The following is a 22,775-nucleotide window of genomic DNA, read 5'->3' as shown; positions in this document are numbered from 1 at the left end:
CTGCATGACAGAATGGCGATGTACTTCCAACATGATGGATGTCCGGCACATAGCTCGCGTGCGGTTGAAGCGGTATTGAATAGTGTAGTTCATGACAGGTGTATTGATCGTCGAAGCACCATACCATGGCCCGCACGTTCACCGGATATGACGTCCCCGGATTTCTTTTTGTGGGGAAAGTTGAAGGATATTTGCCATCGTGATCCACCGACAACGCCTGACAACATGCGTCAGCGCATTGTTAATGCATGTGCGAACTACTCGCTGTTGAGAGGAATGTCGATACACGTATTGCCAAATGCACTAAGGTTGACGGACATCATTTTGAACATTTATTACATTAATGTGGTATTTTAGGTAATGACGCAGTAACAGCATGCGTTTTCAGAAAGGATAAGTTCACAAATGTATACGTATCACATTGGAACATCCGAAATAAAATGTTCAAACGTACCTAAGTTCTGTATTTTAATTTAAAAAAACCTACCTGTTACCAACTGTTCGTCTAAAATTGTGAGCCATATGTTTGTGACTATTACAGCGCTATCTATCACAAAGCGAAAAAAGTGGTCTAACTAAAAGATTCATATTTCTTTGCATACTACACGAACATGTAATACAAAATGGGTTTTCCTATTTTTAAAAAACGCAGTTGATATCCGTTTGACCTATGGCAGCGCCATCTAGCGGGCTAACCATAGCGCGTCTGGTTTCCCCCTTCGAGCTAGACTAGTTTCGTTCTTTGTAATTTTTTCGTTTGACGCTTATTTCGTGAGATATTTGGCCCGGTCACGATCAATGAACTACCCTCTATTGTAAAACGATGTGGCATCAAGCATGAAGGTGATGATCCGGAATAATGTTCACATAGTACACAGCTGTCACGGTGCCTTCGAGTACTACCGCAGGTCTCACGGAAGCACAGATGAATGTTTCCGCTGATTGCATCCTCGGAGTGGTGCGTGCTTCGAGCAGACGATCACCTGGACGACAGTATCACCGACTCTGTGCAATAAGAAAGTGATTCTTCTGACCAAGTGATATGTTTATGTTGATCCACAGTGCAATATATCCTACTGGCCATTAAAATCGCTACACCACGAAGATGACGTGCTACAGACGCGAAATTTTGCCGACAGGAAGAAGATGCTGTGATATGCAAATGATTAGTTTCACACAAGGTTGGCGCCGGTGGCGACACCTACAACATGCTGACATGAGGAAAGTTTCCAACCGATTTCTCATACACAAACAGCAGTTGACCGGCGTTGACGGGTGAAACGTTGTTGTGTTGCCTCGTGTAAGGAGGAAAAATGCGTACCATCACAACTTTGATAAAGGTCGGATTGTAGCCTATCGCAATTGCGGTTTATCATATCGGGATATTGCTGCTCGCGTTGGTCGAGATCCAATGACTGTTAGCAGAATATGGAATAGGTGGTTTCAGGAGGGTAATACGGAACGCCGTGCTGAATCTCAACGTCCTCGTATCATTAGCAGTCGAGATGACAGGCATCTTATCCGCATGGCTGTAACGGATCGTGCAGCCACTTCTCGATCCCTGAGTCAATAGATGGGGACGTTTGCAAGACAACAACCATCTGCACGAACAGTTCGAAGACCTTTGCAGCAGCATGGACAATCAGCTCGGAGACCATGGCTGCGGTTATCCTTGACGCTGCATCACGGACAGGAACGCCTGCGATGGTGTACTCAACGACGAACCTAGGTGCACGAATGGCATAAAGTCATTTTTCGGATAAATCCAGGTTCTGTTTGCAGCATCATGATGGTCGCATTCGCGTTTGGCGACATCACGGCGAAAGCACATTGGAAGCGTGTATTCGTCATCGCCGTACTGGCGTATCACCCGGCGTGATGGTATGGGGTGCCATTGTAAAATGTATCGGTCACCTCTTGTTCGCATTGACGGCAGTTTGAACAGTGGACGTTACATTTCAGATTTGTTACCACCCGTGGCTCTACGCTTCATTCTAAGCCTGCAAAACCCTACATTTCAGCAGGTTAATGCACGACCGCATGTTGCAAGTCCTGTACGGTCCTTTCTGGATACAGAAAATGTTCGACTGCTGCTCTGGCTAGCACATTCTCCAGATCTCTCACGAACTGAAAACGTCCGGTCAATGGTGGACGTGCAACTGGCTCGTCACAATACGTCAGTCACTAGTCTTGATGAACTGTGGTATCGTGTTGAAGCTACATGGGCAGCTGTACCTGTACACGCCATCCAAGCTCTGTTTGACTCAATGACCAGGCGTATCAAGGCCGTCATTACGGCGAGAGTCGGTTGTTCTGGGTACTGATTTCTCAGTATCTATGCACCCAAATTGCGTGAAAATGTAATCACACGTCAGTTCTGGTATAATATATTTGTCCAATGAATATCCGTTTATCATCTGCATTTCTTCTTGGTGCAGCAATTTTAATGACCTGTGGTGTAGCTGATTCCGTGCCCACTGACAACGTCGTTAGGTCAACGTGTGAGCATGTAGGGGGCGTCTGCCGCTGATCTCCGTGGTTAATAGTGTGCATCAGATTTGTCCTCAGTCAAATTTGCCACAGATTCGTGCTTTGCAGAGTGCGTAAGCCTCTGATCTCCATATTCTCTGACGAGACGTGGACGTCCAACAGCCTGTGACCTCTTCGTGGCTCCACAGGCTTGAATCATTCAAGCTCAAGCAAGCAGCACATAGGCAGCCGACCAACGGAGCAGCTCCTCCGTTTCCGATATGCTCGTTCCCAGGCGTCGGCCCTTAATAATCTGCCCTCTGTCAGAGACGCATACATCACAGTGTATCACTATTCGCGGCCAGTATCGTCGCTACAATGATTCTCCAATCGCCTCTGCCCTACTTATGTAATTCCCTTACCGCGTCACGTGCCGACAACGCTACCAGAGCTCATTCAAATGGTTCAAATGGCTCTGAGCACTATGGGACTTAACATCTATGGTCATCCGTCCCCTAGAACTTAGAACTACTTAAACCTAACTAACCTAAGGACATCACACAACACCCAGCTATCACGAGGCAGAGAAAATCCCTGACCCCGCCGGGAATAGAACCCGGGAACCCGGGCGTGGGAAGCGAGAACGCTACCGCACGACCACGAGATGCGGGCAGGGCTCATTCAATTGCGAAACGTGCAGTTAATAAAAATGGTTCAAATGGCTCTGAGCACTATGGGACTTACCATCTGTGGTCATCAGTCCCCTAGAACTTAGAACTACTTAAACCTAACGTAAGGACATCACACACATCCATGCCCGAGGCAGGATTCGAACCTGCGACCGTAGCGGTCGCGCGGCTCCAGACTGTAGCGCCTAGAACCGCTTGGCCACCCCGGCCGGCGTGCAGTTAACAGATCAAAGTGCAGTTTACCTCTCGCTAAAACCGAGCGAGGTGGCGCAGTGGTTAGCACACTGGACTCGCATTCGGGAGGACGACGGTTCAATCCCGTCTCCGGCCATCCTGATTTAGGTTTTCCGTGATTTCCCTAAATCGTTTCAGGCAAATGCCGGGATGGTCCCTTTGAAAGGGCACGGCCGATTTCCTTCCCCATCCTTCCCTAACCCGAGCTTGCGCTCCGTCTCTAATGACCTCGTTGTCGACGGGACGTTAAACACCACTAACCTAACCTCTCGCTAAATTACGAGGGGCGATCAATAAGTAGTGCAACCTGTAATCAGGTTGGTTTTATTCAGGATTCCAATACGCAATATTATTCCCGTCTCTGTTGGATTCAAAGCCCTATTTGTCGACATAATCTCCGTTCAATGCGACGGCATTACGCCACCTTACTGCGAGGGCCTGTATGCTGGCATGGCACCACACTGCATCAGTAACTTCCCCATCATCCACATGCTGTTTCCCGTGGAGTGCATCCTTCATTGGGCCAAAGAGGTGGGACTCGGAACTTGCGAGATCTGGGCAATAGGGGAAAACAGTCCAGTGAAGCTTTTGGAGCCCCTCTCGAGGCCCAGACCTGTGTGAGGCCTTGCACTGTCATGGAGAAGTTCGTTTGAATTTTTCTGGTAAGAACGCGCAGTCGTTTTTTCAGTTTTCTGTGGACAGCATAATGAGACCTGGTGGTAAGGGAAGGCAGAATTCGGCCACGATTGAGGACGGGGCCGTAATCAGTTACTCTTGGTTGCTTTTTACAATTACCCACATTTATTTTTAAAACAGTAATTCCAGACTCAACAATACATTTAAAAAGTACCACACGTTATTGGTGTGGCCGTTTGGTTCTAGGCGCTTCAGTCCGGAACCGCGCGACTGCTACGGTCGCAGATTCGAATCCTGCCTCGGGCATGGATGTGTGTGATATCCTTAGGTTAGTTAGGTTTAAGTAGTTCTAAGTTCTAGGGGACCGATGACCACAGATGGTAAGTCCCATAGTGCTCAGAGCCATTTGAACCATTTTTTGAACCACACGTTATTAATGAAGGAATAAATATCTGTGTAAATAACGGTGTTTTCAGTGCGTTATTATTTAGCAAATCACCATAAAATGCAGATACAGTTAATGTTAAAAAAAAGCCACCGTGATCACGGCTGAAGGTCTTACACGCCAAGAATGGCAATAAATTAAGAATGTTTAAGAACTCACTGCAACTACAACTTACAGCTAATGAAATATTAAAACGTAAGTGGCCACAAACACAGCAGAAGGTATCAGACGTCAGGAATGGCAGTAAATAAGGTTTTAAGGCTTACTGCTAGAACACAAATATCGAATTATTTCTTCAAAGCAAATGACCACAATCACGGCTGAAGGCCTTGCACGCCAGGAACGGCAACTATATAAAAAATTTAAAGCCTGCAATAAAACAGCAAATACAAGCAAAGGTAAATTAAAAGAAACAAGCAACTGACCACCAAACGGATGGAATAAGATGATGGTAACCTTGTAACACAACCCTTACACTGCTAGATTCATTCCAGAAGGCGACCGATACTATTAACTAGACATACAGAACTTTTGATGTAGGCATTGCAAAGTATAGTAATAAATAATACAATAATAAAACACAAGGACCAGTTAGAGACGGTGCTCCAGGAATCGACCTCTGAGAAGGTCCGGCAACATAGCTTTCGCGAGCCATGAGATAGGCAGCCAAGAGCTGCATTCGCTTCACAAGATGTTAACTCAGACTAGTGTCAGTCTAACGAATGAGTAATGATAACCATGCTAAAGCTACCTGGCGTCCCACAGACTAAGTGCAAGAACGGAACATCGCGCCAAAGCTGGAACCGCCGGACTGCACTACACCCCCAGAATACTGTGCTTAGAGCGCCCGGAACGAGAAAGGAATCTCTACCACCAGAATAGAAGAATCACAAACGGCCTACAATCAAGAAATATCCTTGACATGCCGCAATCAGTGAAGTTTATACCTATAAACTGCTTCAGTTTCCAGATCTGGTTTAATGAACCATTTTCTTGATGTCACAGGTAAGCATGAAAGCGTATTGTTACTACCCCCGAAACTACAATAACCTAATGGTTCAAATGGCTCTGAGCACTATGCGACTTAACTTCTGAGGTCGTCAGTCGCCTAGAACTTAGAACTAATTAAACCTAACTAACCTAAGGACATCGCACCCATCCATGCCCGAGGCAAGATTCGATCCTGCGACCGTAGCGGTTGCTCGGCTCCAGACTGTAGCGCCTAGAACCGCACGGCCACTCCGGCCGGCACAATAGCCTAATAGCGAGCTGTTTTTGTAGTGCTTGAGAGAACTCCTCTGTTTTGTCGGAGCCTGGTCAATTATCGTCAATGTGAAGTAATCTAACTATGAACAGGTATTTGCGGTCAAGGATCATTAGAAAGTGAGAGTGTAGTCTTTGAGGCACGCAGTCCTGCTTCTTCGGCGGACTGCTTTGAACTTTGTAACACTTTCGGCAAGAGGACACAGCTCAGTACAGACCGCTCTGACGACACACAAGGACTCTAAAGAAACTCTTCTCATGGCGTAACAATGAACAACATTTTCTTCGGTACTCGTTTCAGTACCTATTCAATTAACCAACAATTGCGTCCATTTAAGAGTTATATACTTATATGGATATGGCGTCTGTTCTTCCGGACATTTCCGAAAGAACAGACACCATATCCGTATAATTATATAGTTCTGGCGATACCGGACATGACCTCCTTCTTCTGTGCAGATGCACACATATTCCCCAAACTCTTACGGGACTTGGAAAATGTCTTCCACGGTTTATGAGTGTGTTGGGGTGGGACACTACGAATGTAGTGCGTGGACATACAAGGTGAGAATGCGAGTCTCGCGGGAGGCATCCGCGAGATAGGCCCTGCAGTCGCACTATCCTCTGTGTTCTCGGTGGCTCAGATGGATAGAGCGTCTGCCATGTAAGCAGTAAGTCCCGGGCTCGAGTCCCGGTCGGGGCACACATTATCACCTGTCCCCGTTGATCTATATCAACGCCCGTGCGCAGCTGGCGGTATTAATATAATTCTAATTTCATTTAAGAGCTATGTCGATTCAAATTGCAGGCACAACCGAATATTAATTCTTAGGAAAATATATTGATCTTGTCCAAACCAAGCACGTGCTCTGTCTCTGAAGATTCTTTCCCAAATCTGTGTCTTAGAACCCATTTAAAGACTGTCTTAATCGATTTCGTTCTTATTTCTACATTAAATAGTTTTTGTTACTAAATTACTTTTATTTTTGAAGGTCTGTTTTGTCGTAGTTTTTCCTCTTTTACTACCTATTAGCAGGTATACCTTTGTTGCCATTAATATCTATGCTATCCAAGTGGCAGAAGTAATTTACTGGCCTTGAAACTGTGTTCCCACCTCAAGGATAGCTCTCTTTTGCTTACCTCAGCAATCTATTACCGTTGTTTTGCTTTTGTGTTGAGCTTATTGTTGGGGAGAATTTCAGACAGAATTCTTGAAACACTTTACAAGTTCTTTCCTGGAACCCTCTACTGCTGAATCCATGAGTCTCTTGGGTAACCTTGCTTCTTCCATGCGTGTAACATGACCCCACCATCTAAGCCTGTTCACCCTGACTGCTACATCTATAGAGTTCATTCCCAGTTTTTCTTTGATTTACTCATTGTGGACACCCTCCTGCCATTGTTCCCATCTACTAGTACCTGCAATCATCCTAGCTACTTTCATACCCGTAACCTCAACCTTGTTGATAAGGTAACCTGAATCCACCCAGGTTTCGCTCCCATACAACAAAGTTGGTCGAAAGATTGAACGGTGCACAGAAAACTTAGTCTTGGTACTGACTTCCTTCTTGCAGAAGAGAGTAGATCGTAGCTGAGCGCTCACTGCATTAGCTTTGCTACACCTCGCTTCCAGTTCTTTCACTATGTTGCCATCCTGTGAGAATATGCATGCTAAGTACTTGAAACCATCCACCTGTTCTAACTTTGTTCCTCCTATTTGGCACTCAATCCGTTTATATTTCTTTCCCACTGACATTACTTTCGTTTTGGAGATGCTAATCTTCATACCATTGTCCTTACATTTCTGATCTAGCTCTGAAATATGACTTTGCAAACTTTCAATCGAATCTGCCATCACAACTAAGTCATCCGCATATGCAAGACTGCTTATTTTGTGTTCACATAGCTTAACCTCACCCCGCCAGTCTATTGTTTTCAACATATGATCCATAAATAATATGAACAACAGTGGAGACAGGTTGCAGCCTTGTCTTACCCCTGAAACTATTCTGAACCATGAACTCAATTTACCGTCAACTCTAACTGCTGCCTGATTATCCATGTAAAGACCTTTAATTGCTTGCAAAAGTTTGCCTCCTATTCCATAATCTTGTAGAACAGACAATAACTTCCTCCTAGGAACCCGGTCATATGCCTTTTCTAGATCTATAAAGCATAGATACAATTCCCTGTTCCACTCATAACACTTCTCCATTATTTGCCGTAAGCTAAAGATCTGGTCCTGACAGCCTCTAAGAGGCCTAAATCCACACTGATTTTCATCCAATTGGTCCTCAACTAATACTCGCACTTTCCTTTCAACAATACCTGAGAAGATTTTACCCACAACGCTGATTAAAGAGATACCTCTGTAGTTGTTACAATCTTTTCTGTTTCCATGTTTAAAGATTGGTGTGATTACTGCTTTTGTCCAGTCTGATGGAACCTGTCCCGACTCCCAGGCCATTTCAATTATCCTGTGTAGCCATTTAGGACCTGACATTCCACTGTATTTGATGAGTTCCGACTTAATTTCATCCACCCCAGCCGCTTTATTGCACTGCAATCTATTGACCATTTTTTCCACTTCCTCAAATGTGATCCTATTTCCATCATCATTCCTATCCCATTCTACCTCGAAATCTGAAACATTACTGATCGCATTTTCACCTACATTGAGCAACTCTTCAAAATATTCCCTCCATCTGCCCAAGGCATCCACAGGATTCACCAGCAGTTTTCCTGACCTGTCCAAAATACTTGTCATTTCCTTCTTACTTCCCTTTCGAAGACTGCTAATTACACTCCAGAATGGTTTTCCAGCAGCTTGACCCATAGTCTCCAACCTGTTTCCAAAGTCTTCCCACGATTTCTTCTTGGATGCTGCAATTATCTGTTTGGCTTTGTTTCTTTCTTCAACATAACTTTCTCTGTCTACCTGGGTTCTGGTATGTAACCATTTTTGATACGCCTTCTTTTTCCTTTTACAGGCTGCCTTGACTGTATCATTCCACCAAGCTGTTTGCTTCATCCTACTTTTACACACTACTGTTCCAAGACATTCTTTAGCCACTTTTAGTACTGTGTCCCTGTACCTTGTCCATTCCTTTTCCAATGACTGTAATTGACTACACTCAACTAACTGGTACCTTTCTGAGATCGCTGTTATGTACTTGTGCCTGATTTCCTTATCCTGAAGTTTCTCCACTCTTATCCTCCTACATATGGACCTGACCTCCTGCGCTTTCGGTCTCACAATCCCAATTTCACTGCAGATTAAATAATGATCAGTGTCATCAAAGAATCCCCTGAATACACGTGTGTCCCTCACAGCCTTCCTGAATTCCTGATCTGTTATTATATAGTCAATGACAGATCTGGTTCCCCTGCCTTCCCAAGTATACCGGTGAATGTTTTTATGTTTAAAAACGGAGTTTGTGATTACTAAGCCCATACTGGCACAGAAATCCAAGAGTTGTTTCCCGTTCCTGTTGGCCTCCATATCCTCTCCAAAGTTACCCATAACCTTTTCATACCCTTCTGTTCGATTTCCAATCCTGGCGTTAAAATCACCCATGAGCAGAACACTGTCCTTGTCCTTCACTCTAACAACTACATCACTGAGTGCCTCATAAAAACTATCCATCTTATCTTGATCTGTCCCTTCACAATGCAAATATACTGACACAATCCTAATTTTCTTGCTAGACACTGTCAGATCTATCCACATCAGTTGTTCGTTTACATACCTTATTTCAACTACGCTGGGTTCCATTTCTTTCCTGATGTAAAGCCCTACACCCCATTGTGCTATTCCTGCTTTGACTCCTGACAGGTAGACCTTGTATTCTCCCACTACCTCTTCTTTCTCACCCCTTACCCGAATGTCACTAATAGCTAAAACGTCCAGCCCCATCTTACTTGCAGCCTCTGCCAGCTCTACCTTCTTCCCAGAGTAGCCCCCATTGATATTAATAGCTCCCCATCTCATTACCATTTGTTTGCCAAGTCGTATCTTAGGAGTCCCTGGTTTGTCAGTTGGAGGTGGGACTCCGTCACCTCCAAAGGTCCGAGGCATTTTGCTCTGATTGTTGCCAGCATCATATTTAAAGTACCAGGGAAGCAGGTTGCTAGCCTTACTTGCCCCGAGTCCCAATGGGTTTTACCCCTAACGGCTGAGGGACTAACCGGTGGATTTGGTAGTCTTTGCCGTATGAGCACAAAGGTGACCACGACTCAGAATATGTCCGAGATGCCCAGCCTTATTCCAAAGTAACTGGTATCCCGACTGTCGGGACCACTTACTTGGCCACTCATACGTTGCCCGTGGTTCATGAACTAGGACATGACTACAGGAACCCACACCATGAACCACTTAATTAGATTTATTATTAGCATTTTCGTTCTTAGATAGGGAACTATTTTGGTATCATGTAAACTGCGCTGCTACAATTCTACCCCCATTGCAGTCGTAGATACCTTAGCACAGCAAATCTATCGTCTTACCGATACATTTATTTAATAAACATTTAATTGCAGCTTTTCTCTTGTGCTCAGGTTGTTTTATGAAACATTTTTGAGATCTGATCTGATAACTAATGGTCTTACGAGTTAATATTTCTATATATGTAAAACCAGTCACCCACAATAGCTTCATTTCATTTTTCTCTCGGAAGATATGAGGGCAAAATGAAATGTGTTTGGTTAAGCTTTTTGGTGTCAATGAACTTTATTCAAGCATTTCCAGGCAGTATATTCCACGTTTGAATACTAAATATAGTAGTTAAGGTTGATCTTGCAACAATTAGCACTTCACATTCCATAGCTGAAGAGAGCCAAACCTACGTTTATAGTATATGTAAATTTAAAGGGACTGTTTGACAATATTGTCTGGAATAGCACTCATCGAACTTCTGAAGGTAGTACGGGTAAAACAAAGGGCGCGAAAGGTTATCGACAACTTGTACAATAACCAGACTACTGTTGTACGACCGAAGGACGTGAAAGGCAATCTGTGGTTCTAGGGGTAATGAGACAATTTCATTCAATCAGTACACTGAGCAACCAGTAAAGGAAACCACAGAGAAATTTGGAAAGAAATTAAAGTTCAGAGAGAAACAGTAAACTCTTCGATATTCTCCGACCTTATTGCTATTTTAGCAGAGATGGCAAAGGACTTTGAAAATCAGTTGAACAGAATGAATAGCATCTGTGACATAGGATATAAGATGAATAACAGCGAAACTAAAACAAAGCTAATGGAAAGTAGCCTAATCAAATTACCCGAGTGTCAAGGAAAACATTAGGGAATAAAACAGTAAAAGTAGTAAATCAGTTTTGCTATCACGGCAGGAAAATAACTGACGATGGGAAAAGTAGAGATTATGCATGTATGGGTCCACGGCCTCTGAATTTCTTGGTGGAAGTCATTTCCCTGTGAAGGTTGTTTTATATTTTAATAACCACTTTATTTCGTTAATTAACAATTAAGTAATTTCATCCTCTTGAGCATTCTCAGGATTTATCACAACAGAAAATTTGCAATGGATTTAGCATTAGTATATTCCACATCTCTAAAAAGCAACATGTGATTTGCGAAACCATTATTAGGCTTGCCATCACATGTCGATTTTTCAAAGCAGATGCTTGGAATATATAATTCTATGTTTATTTCAAATATTCCTGCTGTGATGTAGCTTCATAAAACCCAAGGGGGAGAAATTAGCTAATTGGTAAATAATAAAATAAAGTGATTTCTTCCAGTTAAAACAGCCTACACAGGAAAACAACTTATCGCGCGAAGAAATAAAATTCAGACTGTAAATAGCAAGAAAGATGTTTTCAAGACAGAGAAATTTCTAACATAGAACTTAAACTTAAGTATTAGGAAGTCTTTTCTGAATGTATTTGTCTGGAGTGCATCTTTGTTGAAAAGTGAAACGTGGACGATAAAACAGTTAAGACAAAAGGTGAATAGAATCTTTTGAAATATGGTGCTAGAGGAGAATGCTGAAGATTAGATTGACAGACCGCATGAGTAATGTGATAACTGACACATAAATACCGAATGGAATCGGAGACAAAAGGCATTTATGGCAGAACTTTTCTGAAAAAAGAGACCAGTTGATAAGAGACATCCGCAGGCATCAAGCTATCAGCAGTTTGTTGATTCAGGGAAGGAGGGGCGGAAGGGTAAAAATTGGTAGACACCAAGGCTGGACTACAGAATTAGAATGATGTCGATGTTTCTTGATCACTTGGTTAGAGGTAAAACTGGCTGTCTCTGGGGGGGGGGGGGGGGGGCGAGGGGAGGTGAATCACTACTAGTGCTCCACAGCATTCAATATTGGGACCACTCTTGTTGTTTCTTTATATACACAATCGTGGTCATTACACGGATAAAACTGAAATAATGTTCAACAGACATGCAACACCTTAGTGCGCCGTAGACGTGCAGTATCTGACGCAACAATAATGGAAATTTACAGAAAAATACTGTTCGATCTTCAGTAAATGACCAAACACTTTATTCAGTTCTGAACAAAATGATATATACCACCATGAATAACATTTGAGCATCTGGTGAAGAAAATATGTAAAACTAAATCTTCAGAATTCCCTGGGTGCGCATATTGAGTAGAATGTTATACACATTGTGAAATGCTTGAGTTCAGCCACTTTTACTCCACGTATGGTTTGTGATTTTAATATTAAAAATATCAGAAAGTTGTCTTACTTAGAATATTTTTATACGTTAACGTCACACAGAATAATTTTCTGGGGCGCTTTTACACAGACACACACAGAACTCGTAGCACATATACATGCTATAAGGATAATATCCGGTGCCCATTACCTCGCCTCACGTACGCATCCACTTAAAACCTAGGATTATTAACAACAACCTCACAGTGAATTCAATCTACTATGAAGTATCATTCACGTTTTGAAAATAATTGCAGTCATCGTGAATACAACTTTACGAATGGAAGTGGCTTCCGTTATTCACAGTTAAAACTTGCTGTTGCACAATAAGAAGCAAAGTATGCTGTCGTAGAAATATTTGACAAGCTTCTTTGCAAATCAAAGTTGTTGGCAGATGGTGCAAGTTTTAAAAATAAATTGTTATCATTCTTATTTGACATTCCTAGTACATCACAGACAAATGTTTGAGTCGCAAGTACCTTTACGAGTTTGGATTAAATTATGTTGGACAATAAGAGTAAAGAAAAAAATCAAATTATGTAAGCTGCCAGTAACTAGCTATCTCTTTACAAAGAAAATTTAATTGGTTCGGAAACCTACTGACATATTTTAAAATACGACTCACAAAGCTTTAAAAAAATAAAGAAACCATTCCCTGCAACGAAATCAGTTTTATGTTCTTAGTAAGATATTTTTTAATCAATTAAGAAACTAAATACTAATTCTTTCCCATTTGCGTAGTGTATCGTTCGCATGAAAGAGTAGAAAAACCGACGAGTTGATAAAAGTAATGAGACTAGCAAGCTGAGGCGAACATAATTACTCACCTTTCCGCAGGTCGGTGCTGGGCGAATAGTTGCGGCCGCCGCCGAAGCCGTGGATGATGAGCTTCGTGGGGTGGTCGGGGTTGAACGTCGACTCGTACAGCGAGTCCAGGGTGGTCACGTCCAGCAGCTTCGGGTTGTCCTGAGTGGACCTGTGGACACGCATTTCCTTGACATCTGAAGGTGGTGGTGGTAAGTTCCTATGGGACCAAACGGCTGATGTCATCCGTCCCTAGGCTTACACACTACTTAATCTAACTTAAACTAACGCTAAGGACAACACACACAACCATGCCCGAAGGAATACTCGAACCTCCGACGGGGGGAGCCACGCGAAGCTGGAGCATTGGCCTACGTCACGTTCAAAAGAACATTTGTGAAATATAGCAACACCTAAAATGATCACTTGGCTAAAGTCGATTTAATCCCAAGGATTATAAATATGACAAAATACTATGTCTGCGTTGCACAACTATGCGCGAAGTCTCACCATGAGGATTCAATACGGAGTGAAGTGACATGTGCTGAAATCAGAGCCTCCAAACGTTGCAGCATGCAGTTAAAGAGCATCCAGATATTATCCTAGAGAATAGGTTAGGCTGCTAGTATAAAAGGCACCAGCAGTGTGTTCTTGAGGGCAAAGGCGAAGAAGTTGACAACAGTACTCTAGGAATTTCAGTGTCTGAGGTTCAAATGGTTCAAATGGCTCTGAGCACTATGGGACTTAACATCTGAGGTCATCAGTCCCCTAGAACTTAGAACTACTTAAACCTAACTAACCTAAGAACGACACACACATCCATGCCCGAGGCAGGATTCGAACCTGCGACCGTAGCGGTCGCGCGGTTCCAGACTGAAGCGCCTAGAACCGCTCGGCCACTCCGGCCGGCAATGACTGAGGTGTCAGGTGAACTTTATGACCTAGGAAGTCATAGCAGCCGTCGTTCTTTGATTAAGACTTTCACCTTCTTCGCCTTATTTGAGTATGTATTATAATGCTGAAAGATGTTATGGTTATTCTTTAGATTTCTATCAAAACACAATATAAGACACGCGGCCCCTGAAGTATTAGGAATGAAGAAAAAGAAATACTCTAAAAGGGTATTAACAATTTGGAATGATAATGTTAGCAAGTTAATAAAAGACAAAAAGGAGGCGTGCATAAATTTTTGTCATCACCCAATAATGCGATACAGAGAAGATTATAAAAGTAAATCTGTTTTAAAAACGAGAGAAATATAAAAAATTAAACGGGTGAGTTAGGACCGGAATATGAGTTAAATAGAACATGATTCCCATATGAAGACAAAACAAAGCATACAAGATCATGAAGCACTTGAATAACCAAGGAAATAGAATAGTTAAAATACTTCAAACGTCTGTAGACTGATAATGAAGAAGAACCAAAAATAAACACCAATACCAGCGACTCTGTAGTTTTGGTAAGAATAGAAGACCTACAAAAGGTGATCGAAGAAACAAAAAATAAAAAGTATCCTAGCACTGCTAATATAAATGCGAAGCTGATTAAATATGCGTCCTTTCAAATAAAGTATAGACATAAACTTTATGAATGTTGGCTGGCTGAGGAGACATATACCAGACGAATGGAATGAAGTTCTGTTATGCCCTATTTACAAGAAAGGCGATAAACCGCAATGCGAAAATTACCGAGGAGTAAAGCGTACAAGATTCCTGCCGTAAACTGTATGCTAAAATTGTAAACAAGAGATTAGTACCAGTAGCGGAAGCAAGTATGTCAAAGGTGCAATGCAACAGAGTTTTCGAAAAGATAGATCATGTTTTGATCGTCCTTTCACTTTGACACAAGTAACCGAGAAAAGAAGGGAATTTAGATTGCCAACAATGTTTTTATGGACGGTGAAAAGGCGTTTGAAAACGTAAAGGGAAAAATGCTATGGGTATCACTTAAGGAATTGGCAATTTAGTCATTGTACAAGAATAAGATAAGGATCCGTACTGTGAGGAATGGGATAGAACCTGCCGATAACAGTCAAGAAGTCAGACGGGGCTGCCCACTGTCCCCCACCCTTTTTAATTTTTACATTGACAGTATCATTCCTAAATGGTTGACTTTATTAAATGACACATTAAGAAGTAAATGATAACTAATTGAAACCCTCAGCTGCTGACAGGTGTTGTTGACATACCTTGATGTGGACAGCTGAAAATGTGTGCCCCGACAGGGACTTGACCCGGGTTCTCCTGCTTATATAGAAGACGCTCTATCCATCTCTTGTTTTTTGCGCTTTGTTCGTTGTTGTTCGTTGTGTTTGGTCGTTGCAGACGTCACATGACTTCCGTTCAAGTTCGTTTTTACAGAGGCCAACTGGTTCTCTAACCGAACTCGCTGAGCTACCGTGCCGGCTCCATCTGAGCCACCGAGGACACAGATGAATAGCGCGACTGCAGGGACTTATCCCTTGCACGCTTCACATGACACCCACATTCCCAGCCGTGCACAATCTACATACGTAATGTTCCTAATAGATACTTTGCCTATCCACTCGTTACTATCTTCATATACATTAAGAAGTGCTAATTTTAATTTTATTAGAGGAGAACCTGAAGAAAAGATTGAAATTTTAGTATACAAACAGAGTGAAATTGCATCTAAATATGGAATGAAAATATCAAAGGATAAAGAAATGACATTTAAAGGACTGGAACCCATAAGAGCCAAAATTGTTTTAGATGGACAGACAATTGAACAAATAAGAGTTTCAATATTTAGGGGCCAATTTTAAATTTCCCAAGTCAGATAACTTGGAGCTAAATTTGGCCAGATTCAGACATTTCTGAGGAACTGTACAACGTACATTAAAACATAATGTAGGGAAAGAAACACTAATTAACTCTAGAAAGCAACAGCGTTACATTTGCTGTTGTATGGTAGCGAATGTTGGAACCAAACATCTGATCAGTTGCGACGAATCGAATAATTAGAAATGAAGTAGCTCCGCTTTGTAGTGGGATATTCATTATTAGACCATAAAAGAAGTGCCGATATTAGAGAAGAACCTATTACAAATATAATTGAAAAATACCGACTGCACCGGAAAGTTCATGTCCAGTGAATGTCTAATGATAGAATAGCTAAAGCGGCAATGGTAATATAACCCAACCGGCAAGAGGAACGTTGGACGTCTTTTAAAGAGATGGCGTGAACAATATTAAAGTGAACTCGCCAATAGGCCTAATCCTTGAGGATGATGACGATGATGACATACGTCAAGGAGTTGTTGTATCCAATGGCATCCTTAATTATCATCCTTGGCGTCTGGCCGCTACATAGCTCAGGGAAGCAGAATATCATATAGTAATGCCACCGTCAACGTTTGACACTGTACGACAGATCAAGCAGAAGTAGTCCGAAATATTACGCAGGGTGCGACAAAACAATACCTACAAATTCTGAGAAGTCGTAAATGCTATATTGAAGACACTGAAGATAGGGTTCTATGTCCGTAAATATCATCGGACGACGTAACACAGTGTCGAAGTAATTGGGATCAACGCCTTTCGGTTGATCACAACTTCTGCAGTAAATGGGAGTTTTAAATGTTAATGGGCCGCTCGAACAACTTCTCCCGAAGTGGCCGGACAGCAGTCAGGAAGCTAGATGGAGTTCGAAGAACCTGCTTGCGTTCTGTCCTGTCCTTACATTTTTAGCGAAAGGAACGACGTACCGACAGGCGTTAGATCCTCAATCTTCGACGGCTTCGAATAATGTACACTCTATTTGCGATACGCGTTTTAACTGATCGTTAGCTAAATATTAATTTCGCAGCGATTAGTTATTATATCTCGACTAGCGAACTCGACAGTGCTTCACAATTGCTAAATATGTATAGGAATTGGATATATATCATAAACTCCTTCGCACCCTCTATCTGTCCATCACCTCGTCCCCTTCTCTCTGTCGATCTCTTCCCCAGCCCCCCCCCCCCCCCCCCCCTCCCGCACTGCACTCAGCACTTGGGCCTTATTTTGTTGTTGTTAGTGCAAACGAAACCTTGTTGGGATCTGAAATCGCTTAAAATGAGTGCGTAAATCGGTTGTGATTATTGTTACACGGGATTTGAGAGAGACTTCTCCGGCTAATGCGGCTGTGAGGATAGTAGCTTCAACGACAATATTTCGCATAATTTTAATGTGCCAACTGGTAGGATTATAAAGTTTAGGACGATTCAGATTCCGTAGTAGTAATCTAATCATAAGCCAATACGCCATAAATGCAACTTTCCTGTTGTTGTTTTTTTTTCTTGTTTATTAGGACCGGGAGTATCAGGAAGAAAACAAAAGGAACGTATTGTGGATACAACTTTTAATTAATGTTATATACATAGAGAAAAACTACGTAAGCTATGTGACAAACAGTTAATCCAACGTCTTAAATGCCCTGCAGTCATAGTTGAAGCTCACTGCGCGACAGAAAACGTTTCCGCAGCATAGCGCGGCATATAATTTTCTATCTTGTAATTGATTTTAACAGAAAACCTGTAAATTTTTGTTTAAAAAATTAATTAGCCTATATTCGTCTGTAAGTTTAATTTGAATTAAATGGGTCAAGAATCTTTTCTAACTACATTTGGCCTATACATGTTATATATAAGACACTGACGGAAAGAAATCTCAACACCAAGAAGGAGTTGCGCGACGTAAATGGTAGTTGGTAGGTGTGAACATCTGAAAGATTTTTCGCTCTAAGGGCTAGTAGTGCTACTATGAGGATGCAAATGTTTGCTTTAGCTACATCCTGTAGCGGCCGTGAGCTTTAGTTACCTTTGAAACTGGACGCGGTGAGTTGATGTTAGTCAAGAATGCCTTTTAAGGCGACATAGACGATATTATCAACACCTCATTCAGTAAGATGGTTCAAATGTCTCTGAGTACTATGGGACTTTAACTTCTGAGGTCAGTCCCCTAGAATTTAGAACTGCTTAAACCTAACTAACCTAAGGGCATCACACACATCCAAGCCCGAGGCAGGATTCGAACCTGCGACCATAGCGGCCGGGCGGTTCCAGACTGAAGCGCCTAGAACCTCTTGGCCACACCGGCCGGCTCACTCAGTAAGAATGAGGTCGTGCAATATGGCTTCGAGAAACTGGATGTTTCTTCTGCGATACGGCAAAAAGACTCGCCAAGAATATAGCTGATTTAAACGATTGCTGGCAGCGGTGGTCACTGGAATGTACGGTCGCAAGACGAACGGCCACGTGGCACTACAGAGAGGGAAGGCCATCGTGTTCGGCGTATGGCTCTGGCGCATTTTGCTGCATCTGCTGCAACAATTTGACCAGCGGTTGGTACGACAGTGGCGCAACGAACTGTTAGAAATCGTTTAGTTCCAAGGACAGCTTCGAGCCAGATGCCCTGCAGCGTGCATCCCACTAACCCCAAAGCACCGCCATTTGCGACTTCAGTGGTGCCAAGCGGGAGCTAACTGGAGGGCAGGGTGAAGGTCTGTGGTGTTTTCTGATGAAAGCTGATTCCGCTTCCTTCCTTCTCTGTGAGGGCCATGTGTTGATCAGAATGAGGCCAGCTGAGGGTCTCAAGTAACATATCTACGTGCTAGACACACCGGACATACACCTGGCGTTATGGTCTAGGGTGCGGTTTCATATGACACCAGGAGCACACTCGTGGTTCTTCCACGAATCCTGACTGCAGATTTGTTCTTCAGTCTGGTGATTCATGAACATTATTCCAGGCGTTGTTTTCTAACAGGATAACACTCGACCACATAACCGCTGTTGTAGCCCACCATGATGTACAGAATGTTGACATGTTGTCTTGGCCAGCTCGATCACCAGTTCTGTCTGCAATTGAGCGCATATGCAACATCATCTGGCGACAACTCCAGCGTCATCCATAAACAGCATTAATCGTCCCTGTATTGACTAACCAAGTGAAACAGGCATGGAACTCCGTATCACAAACTGACATCCGGGACCTGTACAACACAATGCATGCACGTTTGCAAGCTTGAAGTAGATATTCTTGTGGTTACAGCAGTTATTAAGGTGCCAACATTTCACATTTGCAATGGCTTATCTCGCACTTACATAACCTGTGATCTTGTAGTGTTAACTGCTTAAATATGTTACCGAGATAAATGTATTTCCGAAATGTTATTCCTCTACTTTAATTATTTTTCGGTGTTGTAGTTTTTACCGTGAGTGTACATATTAAAAAAGAAATAGCATATGTCCATCTGAACGTTTATTAATCGTGTACAAGTATGAAGTAAATCGGTCGGGAACTCATCGAGATCTCTGGTAAAACGTTTCCCGTTTGTATAAAATATCTACAAATATGTATCATATATATTAAAAATAAATAGCCTATGTCCTACCGAGTTATTATTACAACATCGTGAGGGAAATTGATTTAAATCGGTCAAGTACTTTTCGAGACTGTTAGTAACAACGTTAAACAACGACTTGTCTTTATACAGTAGAATAGCAGATTATACACCACCATGAATATACCACAGCGATTATCAGTATTACGAAAGCGATTCAAATGACAAAGATAAAAGACAATAAAATTTCTAGAAGGTGTGCTATCAGTTTGGCAGTTCGCAGAAGCTACACTTGTGTTTCGACAAGTGATAAGTGGCTGACAAATTGTTGTTGCATCACGTAAAAGGAAGCTCTGACGGTACAAAGATGGCGATGGCCGCTTATTGTCGACTTACACTGAGATGGAGCACCGATCTGTGATTTTAAATGGAGCGTAACCTCTGTGGAAGAACCTCCTCGCGGGCGGAGCACACCGCGTAGGGACGAATGAAAGCATTGCCACAGTGGGAGATCTTGTAAAAGAAGACAGGCGTATTACTGTACACAAAATACTCGTAGCGGTTATTTTGGTTCAGCACACCATTCAATTGAGATTTAATAACGTGTCCGGACAATGGATGCCACGTCAACTGACTGTTTAAGTGCGGAATCGTCGCGCCGATGTCTGCGAGTAACTTTTGCTTCGTTTCTATGTCGAATTTACAATAGAATGTGACTAAAAAGAAAGAATAGGACACATCCTGAGACACAAAGGAATCGCCACTTCTGTAACGGAAGAAAATGTGGTGGAGAACAGGGAATAGTAAAGTACTACGAAAGCTTGATTACAGTAAGGAGTTTCAAATGGATGTAGGCTACAGCAGTTGTTCAGAGATGAAGCAACTTGCAGAGGATAGATTAGGCTGGAGAGCTGCATCAAACAAGTCTGCGAGCAGAGGACTACAACATAGACAGGATAATTTATACTGTAAAGTTCCAACAAGAAATTATGCTAGCATAGCGTCTATGTTGAATAACTTCTTCCTTCGATTAATATCGATGTTGACATATAAGGTATTCGACTTGTTTTTGTGTGTTTATTTGCCCTCTGTCGTGGTTCTGACGTCTAATAAATGGTTGAAATGGCTCTGAGCGCTTTGAGACTTAACATATGAGGTCATCAGTCCCCTACAACTCAGAACTACTCAAACCTAACTAACGTAAGGACATTAAACACATCGACGCCCGAGGCAGGATTCGAACCTGCGACCGTAGCGGTCGCACGGTTCCAGACTGAAGCGCCTAGAACCGCTAGGCCACATCGGTCGGCAGGCGTCTAACACTGATGTTGTATTAACAGTTTACAAGTGTCCAGGTGTTGCATGTCTCGTACTGTTGTATTATTGACGTAATGCATCTCCTGTACTAAGTTAAAATTAATCAAATATTTAATGTATATTTTCTGCATTTCGTGAATTTGACGTTATGTCCTTCCTTATCTTCCTGTTATTTTCCTGTATCATCAAGGGGCTGGCATATTAATTGGATTTCGCAATGATAGTAATAGAGGGTATCCGGATGCCCTTCCCGTCACTGCATGCAAGTCCTCATATGAATGTATGGTGAGTGATACGGCGACGTTCGGTCTATAAACCAAACCGACTACAAACAGTGCAAGTTTTTCGGGTTGGTGACAAAAGCAAATATGTGAATTTCAGCAATGCTCTGCTGGAAACATGGAAAAGCGATAGATTCTTGTAACGGTTAGTTTTCAGTAATGATGCTACATTTCGTGTTAACGTTAAAGTGAACCGAGATAACGTGCCCATCTGGGAACTACAGAAACCTCACGTAATTGCTCAGCGTGAAAGACACTCGCGGCAAGTGGAAAAATTTTGTGTCATTTATTACCAAAAATTTTATGCCTCCTACTTTTTTGACTGGAATGAGCTACTTTTTTGACTGGAATGAGCTATTTTTGAATACTGCAGACTTCACTTTTGCTAAAACTTGAAGAGGACTGTAATGGTTTCATATCTGAACAGGATGGAATTCCATCGCTGTAGCACAACATTTTATGACACTTCATCAATGACACGGTGCCTCAACGCTAGGCAGGTTGCACGGAACCCCGAGAGACTGACGTAGATTGCCTGCCTCCAAGACCTCCAGACACGACGCCGTGCGATTTTTTCTTTTGGTGATGTGTGAAGAAAAGCGTTCCCATGCCCCATTTACCTCATGACATATGTTAGAAAAGACCTTCTAATATGTTGCGAAGACGCCTACCCTAAAATACTGAAACTGTGCTACCGCTCCATCTGCGCACTGCACAAGAAACCAAGGCGTCATATGTGCGAAGTAAGCACGTACGCGCTGATGGCAAGAGTTGCATGTTTGCTTTATCTAGCCGCTTAACGACTTTGTTTGTCGCTAACATACGATAGGAGGCAGCACTCCTTAAGTAATACCACCCGCCACTGTAACAGTATCTTGCAAAATGTAAAGAATGTATACCTAATATAACTGTATCTAATGTACTAACGCATTTGCAAAAAAAAATAACTGTGTTTAATGTAATAATGCAAACAAACAAAAAATGTGTTGAAATGTTTGTAAAGCGATAGAGAGGAATTTTAGATAACAATGTGATTATGTATGTGTGCGGTGTATTCTTTTGGGGTGATGTTGGTAGAACACACAAGAACAATTGCTGTAAATCCTCTCTTTGGGGTGATTTTCGGCGCGAGGACTCGTGAAGTAGAATGGACGTGAAGTTCTTTTGAGATAGAGATGTTCCTAGATAATGAGTGGAAAGACACGTTTCTGTGTCACCCGAAACAGTGTATCTGAGTCCACGAAACAGTGTGTATTATTTACAATATTGTGTGTTGGTGAAAGTACGGTGTTCAAATGTGTGTGAAATCTTATGGGACTTAACTGCTAAGGTCATCAGTCCCTAAGCTTACACACTACTTAACCTAAATTATCGTATGGACAAACACACACACCCATGCCCGAGGGAGGACTCGAACCTCCGCCGGGACCAGCCGCACAGTCCATGACCGCAGCGTCTAAGACCGCTCGGCTAATCCCGCGCGACGAAAGTAAAATACACAATATTTGACGATACGTGTTGTGATCTGCTAACTTGCAATGGAACTACAAAACAGGGATTGAATGCAGGTTCTTCTCTCTT

At 42.5% G+C, this 22,775-nt stretch overlaps 1 protein-coding gene across 1 annotated transcript in view; it reads right to left on the bottom strand.

Moving 5' to 3' along the window:
- LOC126416258 (inactive pancreatic lipase-related protein 1) overlaps window positions 1-22,775 on the bottom strand; it is a 235,990-nt gene that overhangs the window by 77,277 nt on the left and 135,938 nt on the right. The window contains exon 4 of the mRNA XM_050083888.1: window positions 13,269-13,417. Within this exon, the coding sequence (XP_049939845.1) occupies window positions 13,269-13,417 (149 nt within the window). The remainder of the gene's footprint in view (window positions 1-13,268; window positions 13,418-22,775) is intronic.

Source organism: Schistocerca serialis, chromosome 8 (assembly GCF_023864345.2).
Source record: "Schistocerca serialis cubense isolate TAMUIC-IGC-003099 chromosome 8, iqSchSeri2.2, whole genome shotgun sequence".
Lineage (NCBI taxonomy): Eukaryota > Metazoa > Arthropoda > Insecta > Orthoptera > Acrididae > Schistocerca > Schistocerca serialis.
This window is presented reverse-complemented; position numbering and strand designations above follow the sequence as displayed.